A 10,787-nucleotide genomic window follows, 5' to 3' on the forward strand; every position below is an offset into this window, starting at 1 on the left:
ACATTTTTCAGACAGAACAAGATAGGTTGTATGTGTAGCTTATACATAACCTGGCGTGCTAAGAAACAAGAATTGTAATAGGTTAAGGAGTGGAAGTCCAAGTTTGTGTCTTAGCTTGTTGGAAAAATCCTGTATAACAGTATGTATTGGGGAGAGTTGTTGCTTTTAGCCATTTTGGCTTCTACCCATTCCTTATTGCTGGCTGCTTTGCCATTGCTTTTGCCATTGCTTTTTGCTATTGCCTGTTGAGACTGATGTGCTTTGTAATAAGATGTGCTTTGGAATAAATAACCTTTTTAGCTATTAGCTGCTTTGCTTTTTTAGAGAACTACCTGCCAAGTTTGTGCCTGGAGCACTAGAGGTCTTACCCTCTCAGTGGGGCTGGTGGGTCCAGCAGGGGATGGCCCCTTCCAGCCAGCCTGACCCTGTCACCACCCGCGGGACTTTCCAGGCAAAAGGGCGCCGGGAACAGCAGCTGTGGCACAGCGTTTCAGGGCTGCATGCGATTATTTATTCACTGTGCTCCTGGAACGCTTCCAGCCTTCCAGCCCTGCCACCAGGGTACGGATCCGGGCACAAGGCTGCAATCCCCGGGGGCAAGAGCAGGCTCTAGGAAGGTGATTAAATGACAAAATCCCCGTCTCCGAAGGACCAGCAGGGCCCTGGGAAGACCGGACCGGTATCCTCGTCCCTCCTGCCGCCCCTCCCTCACCAGGGTGATTCGGGCAGCGGCCGCGCTCTGGATGGAATTCATTGCTGGGGCCATCGGAGGTAAATACACGAATTAGCAGAGAGCCGCGTTTCCTTCTCGGTCAGCTACGAGCAGCTCTCAGCAGCAGAGCTGAGACTCTCTGGATGGGGGTGCTGGTTAGGAGCGTGTTCTTCCCTCCTGAGTGGGCGATGCCATCAGAGCGCTCAGAGCGATGGAGAGGCAGGGCTGCAGGTCAGCCGGGGTCACCCCTGCCATCTGCTCCAGCCTGAGAGGGACAGCGTGAGACTGATGGGAAGAGACACGGTGTAACAGGTTCTGTGCCTGTATTGCCCAGACAGCAAAACCCGCTCGTGTCTGGCGTCCAGGGGTCCCAGCAGTGGCTCTGGGGCTGAGGGGCTGGTTTGTGACAGGAGGGGAGGAGGCACAGTGCTCTTGCTGCATTCAGAATATCTGCATGAACGAGCTTTGCATCGTCTTAGGCTAAGACGTGTTTGCAGCTGTGCTGGGGATCTCAGCGCAGGCGAGCTGCGCAGCAGGCTTTGATCTGGGAGAAAGTAGGTTAGCTGGGTATAAAAAAAGTAACAGGAGAGAAGTGTGATTAAATTCTAGACATTTTTAGAGCATGCACTGCTCAAACCCATCTTCGTTTTAAACTACAAAATGTAGCCATTGGTCTCAGTTCTTTGCTGAAATCTGGTTAGATTTAGTGGAGTATACAAGATAATATACACCAATAAATAAAGCCTTTGGGTTACCACTGACAGAAAGGCCAGCTAAACCTACCAGGTGGCTGACACATCCAGCCCAAGCCAGATCTGACTTTGACATTCACTGAAGTTTGGCATTTTCCCTCACCACAGCAGCCTGTGGTCCTGCTGCAGATGTGCTTGTCCATGCTGAGTCTTACCCTGCCCATCAACTGCTCATCACCCAATATGTGCAAGTGGGGCAAGGTTTGGCATCTCAGCATCATCCAGCCCTGCAGGTGCCTGCTGTGCCTATGCTTGGGGTGTTGTTCTTCCCAGGGTGTTGGGAGACTCTTGGGAGAGGAGGATATAACCAGCCCCACCATGATAGCTGATGTTTCTTCTGTTTCCCTTCTGACTTCAGAGCACCCTGTGAAGAAGGAAGCCCTGTCCTGGGGTGGGCAGCAGGGTGTCCATCCCAGAAGGATTAGCCAAACCTCTTCTCAGACTTCATGTTCATGTTGAGGCAGAGATGATTGCATTTGTTGCTTGGACTCCTTTGCTTTTTTAGCAGAGTTTGAGATAGGTCACTTAAGGACAAACTTCTTTTGCAAGGGAACAAGGAGAGCTGAAAGCAGAATTTGAACGTGGCCATTCACCTTGGCTTTCTGCCCCAGCTCTCATGCAAAGCCAGGGTTTGTGCTGTGACCCCCTGTCCAGGCTCCAGCATCATGTTCTACCCAGCCACGCAGCAAGAGTCTCTCACGTGTGCCTGGACACAGGCTCAGCCTGAGGGCAGGCAGGCTGTGGAGATCCAGCTGGGACCAGAAAAGTCTTTGCTTGTTGTAAGGCACTTTACTGACCTCAGTGTGTCAGAGAGCAGGCTTTTCCATCCCGTGCTCTATGTCCAGCTCAGAACTTTTCTAGGGTGGATACTGAACTTCTCACTGGCTGAAGAGGGAACTTGCCCATAGACACATGGGAGGTACCTGGGTAGGGCTTCAGGGCCATCATCCTCCCCCTCAGATGGGACAGCTCCTGGGGTTGGACATCCATCCTGCAAGAACTGGGATGGTTTTGGTGCTGAGCTTGCTTTGGGGTTTATGTTTGCTAGAGCTGAAGAGTTTCCGTGCTCCTAAGGAGTCTCTGAACTCAGCTAAAAAGGATCAAGCAAGTTGAGGCAACGCAAAAAATAAGACTTTCTGTTTACTAACTGACATTTTTGTGACCTAGACCTATTTTCAGAGTGTCTTGGAAAAAACGTGGCTTAAGCACCTCTGAAAAACAGCAGACATCATACCCATTTGAATTCCAGGCTCTGGCTGCCTCAGACAGCTGCACAAATACTGTGTATTACCTCTGATGTCAGGGAAATGGGAAATGGGTTCTGTGGCAATGAGATAATTTCATCATCTTCAGCCCAAGAAACAGTGATCTGCTATGGCTCCAGACAGAACAAACCTGAGAGGAACATCCTTAGTGACTGTGGAGACTTTCTGTAAGCAGCAAATGTGGCTGGGTGTTTTAGGAAGCAGTCCTTCCTGGCCAGTAAAACTGAGCAGGAGGTTGGACTAGAGACCTCCTGATGTCCCTCCTGACTTGAATTTTCCTGTGATCCCAGGCATGCTTTCTAGCCCTGCTGCAGCACCTGGGCCATGGCAGGGGTGGGGATTGCTGACTGGGGCTGTTGATGACTGCAGGATGGTTTGACTCTTATGTCAGCAGTAAAGATTTGGGGAAGGAAGGTGAGGTTTCCCCAGTGGTGGTGGAGCAGCAGGGGCTGCAGCATGACTGGGTTTTCCACAGCTGGGAGGTTACAGGCAGTCCAAGGGCAGATAAAATCATTCCCCTACAGAAGGAATATGCTGTCTCCTCACCTGCTGGGGTCATGAATGAAGCTCAGCTTGCTTAGGGTGTGGGGCACTGATGTTCCCAACTCTGCCCAAAACAAAGGTTTTTGAAAGCTGCTGTCTGCCCATCCAGTGCATGGACAATGATCCCTGCTTCTCCCTGGGGGTCTCAGCCAAGGGTTTGCCAACAGCTCAGAGCTGTTGCAGCCTGGTGGGCTCTGTACAGCTGCCCCTTGCTTCCTGCTGATTGCCACCCTGCCAGAATCTCTCCTTACTTGAGTTGCTTGGTCAGAGTGCCTGACTTGTGTAGAGACTGTGAATGATCCATTCTGTGCACTCTGTGTGTACAGGGGATGCTGCAACTTCTCTCAATACCTGGGAATATCTCAGATAAAGGAGGCATAAAAAATGGTTCACTAAAATTTTAAAAAAGGTAATTTCCCTGGTTTTGCTATTTATTTTTGTCACAACTGATGTGGTGTTACTCAGCAGAAGTCCTACAGGAACTCTATGCCCACTGTTCATTGCTGGCCTTCTTTGATTTTGCTGCACAAACAGGGCATGTGTGGGTCATGCTATCTTAGTTCCAGGCTATTTATATCGTGTGACAGTGTGCAGAGCCCTCATTCCTCATCCTTTGATAGACTTGGCTGAGCTCCTCAGCTCTGACAACTGCTTGGAGTGCTTTGTGCCCCTAAGCAGCACAGTTCATGGCAGGTTTGTTTATTTGGAGGTTTGGGGATTCACATCTTTGCTGGGAGCAGTGAAAAATATACTTTTATAGTCTGCTTCCTAGTGGAGATGTTTGGTCCTTACTGGAACCAAGCTGAGTGGGAGCCTTTAGGGCTGAGGCAGTCTGTTTTGGGTAACCTCTGGGCTGCTGTCTTTGTATCTTAACATGTGAACAGGGTGCTTTCTCCAGAAGGGAGGTCAGTTCTCATCAAACACTGACCCAAATCATCCTTGGAGTATGATCTGCATGAGGCAGTGGAGTGAGCAGGACCTGGCTGTGCATGGTGCCCCTGTGTTGCAGCACTCAGTCAGCCCATGCCCATCTCCTCTAAGGTTCAGGATTCTGGAAACCATGAGATGTGCTGAAACCTCCCAGCTGAGATGGGTGCTTGGGCTGGGGGACTGTGAGGGGCAGCTGTGAGGTCAGCACTGCCACCCTGGCATTGGTTCATGTGCTGCTCCTCCCTGGCTGGCAGTGTCTGTGTTTACTCTGGCTGATGGAACCTGGGACAGCACAGGTGTCCCCAGATGACTTTGTGCATTGTCACTCTCTGCTTGGACCAAAGCCATTGCTTCTTCAAGCCATATTATTGCCTGTCTATTCCCACTAGCCCTCTCCCGTCCATCATTTTCTCTCTTCCTAGGCCCTTTTCCCCCTTCATTACTGTTTTTCTGGTGTCAGATTTGATAGATGTTTTTGAAAAACAAACCTCAATTTTCTGCAAGAAAGATGCTGTTGGCTGTTTTCCTCTGAGTAATGCACTTTGGGATTGTCTCCTGGTGACTCACAACAGCAGCTGCTGCTTTCTCCAGAACATGGGAGAGCTCTCAAGCAGCTGTGTAATCACAGGTGAACATGCCCACACCAACTAACACATTTTTGAGTAGCTTGGGTTTCAATCTTTCATTTTTAACGAAGAACTCAGTGAGAGGCAGTTTTCAGCAGGTGAGCCCCCAGATGTGCCCTGTACCTCTGAAAGCCTGGCTCATCCTGCACTGCTGTGAACTTGGTCTCTGTCTAAATGACCCACGTGGATACAGCTCCGTGGCTCTCCAGCCTGATTTCCTCTCAGGTGACTTGCCCAGTGATGTACTGGCAGGATGTTTGCTGGTCAGCACCTGTATTACCTGCTCACAGTTAGAGCTGGGAATGCAGTGAGGTGAGATCTATTTATGATTGCAACAGAGAGAAATCCTGGCTGGAGCTCTTTAGCCCTCCTTCCCTGCCATTAAGGCAGTAGCTTTGTCCCGGAGGATTATCACATGTCCGGCGGCTGTTTGAAGGCTCAGGGGTGGGTGTGGGTGCTGCTGAGGCTGGCACAGCCCCGGGGCTGGGCAGTGGCACGGACAGGGCAGTGATGCTGCCCCCGCACACTCCCAGCGCTAATCCCTCCCTGCCCCAAATCCCGCCGAGCCCTGAGCACAAAATCGCTCCAGACCGTGTGATGGGGGAGGCTGGGTCACAGTCCAAAGATGCTTTAGTGCCTAAAACGAGAGGGGAAACAAATCCAGCCCAGGGAAACACAGCCTCCCTTCACCCTTCGTGGGGCAGCACTCTCATGGTCCCTCCTGTCTCATCTTGGTGTTCCTCCCTGATTCTGTTTGCTCCTCTGAGTGAGCCTCGGTCACACAGAGAAATCTGCATTTTTCTCTGTCATTCTTGGCTCAAGTGTCGTTACTGGAGAAGTCTGGTGCCAGGCACGGCTGGGCCCTGGAGCTGTTCTTTGCTGGACCCAGTGCCCTTCTGTGATGGGTGAAATGGTCTGTTTGACATGTGCTGTTAACCATCTCCAACATATTCTCTGTTCCAGGTGGTCTAAGCACAGCTGTGGGTTATCCACTGGACACAGTAAAGGTACCTGTTGCAGCTTTATTTCTTCACTACAGGACAACAACAAAGAGGCCCTTTTGTTTTCCCTCTCCTTTTCAGAAAACTAGTCCCATGATAATACTTTATCTGCATTACATCTGCATATATCACTGTATTTGATTGTCTTGTTTGTCTTTTGAAAAAAAATCAAATTGTTTGATGATGTTATTTTATGGTTAATTATCCAGTTTGCTGCTATGGCATTTGTTGTTTTATTTATTTTTGATCTGATAGCTGCATTTTAAAGTTGTCCCTGTCTTCCTAGGTGAGAATTCAGACTGAGAACCACTACAGAGGATTTTGGCACTGTGTTCAGGAAACATACAGGACAGAAAAGGTAGGTGCCTCTCATCAGAATTGCTGACACCAGTTGCAGGTGCCTTGTTTCAGAACAGCCTCTGTCAGTTTGGGGAGGTTGGGCACGAGCATCTGTTGGGAGAGGGGTCAGGGTGAAATTCAGCTTTGCTGATGAGCTGTAAGGTGAGAATAAGCTTTGCCACAGCAATGCACAGCCAGTGCTTTTGAGCAGATGCTTGCCCATGCCATTGCATTAAAAGCCCTCTCTGCTCTTTTCCCACGAGGTCCGGGGGTTTTACAAAGGAGTGACTGCCTCAGCCCTCGCAGTGTCAGTGGTGTCCTCTGTCTCCTTTGGCACGTACAAGAACTGCCTGGGTGCCCTCTGCAGGCTGCGCCACGGGGCTGTGGATGCCAGGCCATCCCAGCTGGATGTCACTCTGGCTGGAGCTGCTGCTGGCGCTGCCCGGGTAGGTGCACAGCCCACAGGACAGCACAGCAGATTTGTTCACAGACAAAAGCAGGGAATGTTGTTTTAGTCCAGGAGGCCACAGGGGAGCCTGCATCACGTCTGCTGGGTTTGTTTTTGCAGGGAGGTCGTGCTCTGCCCACGCTGGCCCTGCACTGGTTGGCTCCATGGCGTGGCCGAGTCCTGCTGGGCAGCTCCTGCTGGATTTGGTTTGCAGCACCACAACACTTCAGAACGTGCCATTAAAATGACACAGACCTTGGCAGCAAACAGAACAAGGAAGGAAAAACATAGGCAGCAAACTCCCCAAGTGTCTGGGATGGTGTGTTTGTGTCAGAAAGACACAATTGTGGAGTTAAAGCACAGGTCAGGGCTTTCCCAGCGGCTGCACAAGCACTGCTGCAGGGATGGGCAGAGCACAGTGCTGCCTTGCAGGGCTTAAAACTCAACAGGTACCACTGAGAAGTGATGCTGCCTCTCAAACCTGCAGGATCCTCAGACAGGGAGGTGAGGCTGGGCCCAGGAGCAGTTTCCACTGGAAGCAGATGAGGGTGAGCACCAACAGGTGCTGTGAACGTGGAGCAGCTCATCCCATCACACCCATGGCACGCTGGGCAGAAATGTGTGCCTGGCCACAATCCTCTTATAGAGCAGGCCAGATGGTCAGGTGCTTCCCAGCAGTCAGACTCAACATAGGCTAACTTTTTTATAGTCTGGATGGTCTTATTCACATACAAATACAGACACAAGTAAGAGCCCTGATGCATGCTTCCCTATGGCTGAGGACATCCCCTTTCCACACCCATCTAGTTCAGCAAGTAGTTACAGGTATTTAATATCCTGTGTTGATTTCTGCTTGCCTTCCTCTCTACCCAGTGCAGCTCTCACACGTGTCCTGCTGCTGCTGGGTGGAACAGAGGCAGAGGGGAGGAGGCTGGAGCTTGCTGGAACTCGCAGACAATATTATTGCCTGAAAAACTGGGAGACAAGAATTTACAGGAGGGAGATCAAAACACTGCTTGACTGTGAGGGTTAAAATGCCATTCTCTGTTTTTGCAGGTTGTGCTGACAAACCCAAGTGAAGTGGCTAAGGTTCGGATGCAGACTCAGAGGAACCCACACCCTTCCATCACACATCAGCCTGCTTCCAAGCCAAAGTACCAAGGGTCTCTGCACTGTCTGAAGGTTATCATCAAGGAGGAAGGCTTTGGGGGTCTCTACAAGGGCTGTTCTGCATTACTGTGCAGGGATTGCTCTGCTTCTGCAATATATTTCCTTTCCTATTCTGCTCTGTGTGACTGGCTCACACCAGATGGGAGAAATAAACCAGGTATGTACTGGGAAGCATCTGGCATTACCTGCAAAAATGACTCATTTAGTCCCACACTAAGAGGGAAACCAGGCTCTGGGCAAACACCCCCCAGTACCTATAAAACCTCACCCAGATCCTCCAGAGGGGCTGCTCTGTGTGTGCTGGTTTTAGTGCCAGCAGCTGGTGTGAGGGCATCACTGGCCTCACCCTGTCCCTGAGCAGCTCCTCCTCCTCCTGCAGGAGGGGTTTTTACCACACACTCTGGTGCCTGGAATGTGGATATGAAATCCTGTTACTGCAGAAACAGGATAACAAGAAATTAAACATGGACAAAGCTCCTGGGAGCCATCATGGAGCTCGGACAAGGGTCAGTCAGGGAAGATAAAGGCACTTCAGGTTCTTAGTTGTGATTTGGCTCCAAAAAGCAACCATCCACTTTGAGAAAAGATTGAATAGGTAAGGTTCAGCAAAAGAGCATCTTCCCAAGAATTATAAAAATTAAATCCACCTGAAGAAGGTGTGAGTGCTCTCAGGCTGTGCCACATCTCTAGTTCACATGGTGTTCAAAGTGTCAAGTGTGCAAAAGTTCTCCTGGAAACACACAAATGCAAGAGCTGCATGAAATAACTCCCTTAAAACATGAAAGTTACCAAAGAGTGCTGTCAAATCTGAGATGCAAGTGAGCTGCCCTCCTCCCTCCCCTCCCTGCTGCAGGTTTCCTCGTTGTGCTGCTTTCTGGTGGTTCTGCTGGAGTCCTGGCCTGGGGATTAGCTACTCCCATGGATGTCATCAAATCACGCATGCAAACAGATGAATCAGACCAGCACAAGTACAAAGGCCTGATCCACTGTGTGAGGGAAAGTGTGAGAAAGGAGGGGCCAAAAGTGCTTTTCAAAGGACTGGGTTTAAACTGCATCCGTGCCTTTCCCGTGAACATGGTAGTGTTTGTAACATATGAAGGTGTACTGAGATTTACAGATCATTATATAAAGAAAAAATAGCTTGTTCCACTCTGTCCAAAGTGTATTTTATTTATTTTTTATTTTTTTTGGTAAGACAACATCCACAAATAATTGTTGAATTGGTGGACAGCATAAGAAGCATGAACATTTCAGCCCAAAGCTAACAATTGATGGCTTTGTTTTATTCTTATAGGATTACAAACTCATCAGGGAGCCTTTCAGATAAAACCTCCCTTTTATCTCATTAAGGTGTTTAGACTGTAGCTGCTGCTTAGGCCGTTGAAACATTTGCTAATTTTTATGTTCAGTTGTTTGTCTGATCAGAGGTTTTGGTAAATCAAGTAATTTTTTTCCTACTGGCACAGAAAACGATCCTCACAACTGAAGGACGAGCTGGAGGGAGTTTGTGTAAGATTTGACACTCTCCAGTGTGTGCTCTTCACATGCTATGCCTGCACTGCATTCACTGACTGACTCACATATTTGTGCTTCAGGCTGCAACTTCCCCTTCCCAGCAGTAATTTTCCCAAAGCACTCTCCAATTATATCCCCTTGGCAGCAGCTGAGGCAGGAATGTCCTTTCTTTTCCCTGCTGCTCTTTAATGAGTGGCAGACACGGTCTGTGTACATAACTGTGCTAATGGTCTCGCTGCTTCCTGGCAGGCCCCTGGTTTTCTCTCTCTGATTGTCTCTCTGATTTTCTCTCCATTATTTTCTCTCTGTGATTTTCTCTCTCTGATTTTTTCTGATTTGCTCTCCATGATTTTTCTCCATGATTTTCTCACTGATTTTTTTTTCTGATTTGCTCTCCATGATTTTCTCCCCGTGATTTTTGCTGATTTTCTCTCTGTGATTTTCTCCCCGTGATTTTCTCTCTGTGATTTTCTCTCTCTGATTTTCTCTCTGTGATTTTCTCTCTCTGATTTTCTCTTCGTGATTTTCTCTCCATGATTTTCTCTCTGCCATTTTCTGATTTTCTCTCTCTGATTTTCTCTCTGTGATTTTTTTCCCCATGATTTTCTCTCTGTGATTTTCTCCCCATGATTTCCTCTCTCTGATTTTCTCCGATTTTCTCCCCGTGATTTTCTCTCTCTGATTTTCTCCCCATGATTGTCTCCTGAGCCTTCTCTGCAGGCCATGGTCCCAGCTTGGCACAGCTTTGGAAGTGTTCTGTTCCCATCCTGGAGCAAGAGTAGGAATGGATGCAAAACCTCCTTGCTTCTCAAAGGAAAGGCTGCCATAAAATCCATGTGCTGGTGGGGTTAGGCAAGTTAGAGGAGAGTTGCAAAGCTGTAGAGCATAATCAAGATTTCCAGCTTTCAAAGGTGCACGCTCTTCTCCCTTGAAATTATGCTGCCAAATGTATTTTGCCAAAAGTGCATTTTGAAAGAATTTCAGAATTTTCTACTATTTCTTTTCTCATCTTCCTACTACTTATTTTTCATTTGTTTTTCCTATATTTTTTTCATGAAAAAGATTGTTGAAAAACCAATGCCCATGCTATTGCTTCAGAAGGAAAATGCCTAAACCCAGAAATGTTAGTTTGCTCATCCTGCCTCAGGGGCCACATGTATGCTTCTGGCTTAATCTGGATCCAACCTCTCAGATTCTGCTAAAAATGTGTTTATTGGAGGGAAAAGGGAATACTGCATTTTAGATGGAGTTCTCATATTTAGGACCCTTCTGGTCAGCAGCCACTTTCATCAGTTGATGGCATGGTTTTACTGCACTGGCTGCAGTTTTGCAGCAGACAGAAAGAACTGCAACATGTTTAAAGAATTCTGGTGCCCCTAGTCAAGAATAAAGGGAACCTCTTCTACCCCAGAGACCATTAAAAAGCTCCAAAACTCCTCCTGAAATCTAAGCTTTCAACTGGCCTTTTAAACACATTCACAGCCAT

The 10,787-nt window shown here is 48.5% G+C and overlaps 1 protein-coding gene across 2 annotated transcripts; it reads left to right on the top strand.

Annotated features, from left to right (window-relative positions):
- Positions 1–237: 237 nt before the first annotated feature.
- SLC25A47 (solute carrier family 25 member 47) lies at positions 238–8,940 on the top strand. 2 transcript variants are annotated; one of them, XM_056493991.1, is made up of 6 exons: positions 238–771; positions 5,792–5,835; positions 6,116–6,187; positions 6,432–6,614; positions 7,673–7,943; positions 8,640–8,940. In XM_056493991.1, the coding sequence occupies exons 1-6, from the start codon at positions 744–746 to the stop codon at positions 8,924–8,926; spliced, it is 885 nt and encodes a 294-aa protein (XP_056349966.1). In that variant the 5' UTR covers positions 238–743; the 3' UTR covers positions 8,927–8,940. The 2 variants fall into 2 exon arrangements, with proteins under 2 accessions (XP_056349966.1, XP_056349967.1); XM_056493992.1 differs by lacking the exons at positions 238–771; positions 5,792–5,835; positions 6,116–6,187; positions 6,432–6,614 and adding an exon at positions 6,689–6,935.
- Positions 8,941–10,787: the final 1,847 nt, after the last annotated feature.

Source organism: Oenanthe melanoleuca, chromosome 5 (genome assembly GCF_029582105.1).
Source record: "Oenanthe melanoleuca isolate GR-GAL-2019-014 chromosome 5, OMel1.0, whole genome shotgun sequence".
NCBI classification, from domain to species: Eukaryota; Metazoa; Chordata; class Aves; order Passeriformes; family Muscicapidae; genus Oenanthe; species Oenanthe melanoleuca.

Bases quoted from the DNA above. Each gene is read 5' to 3' on its own strand.
- SLC25A47 (XM_056493991.1), top strand. From the start codon at position 744: ATGGAATTCATTGCTGGGGCCATCGGAG. The intron at 772-5,791 runs GTAAATACACGA...TCTCTGTTCCAG, and splicing joins CATTGCTGGGGCCATCGGAG to GTGGTCTAAGCACAGCTGTG. The intron at 7,944-8,639 runs GTATGTACTGGG...TCCCTGCTGCAG, and splicing joins AGATGGGAGAAATAAACCAG to GTTTCCTCGTTGTGCTGCTT.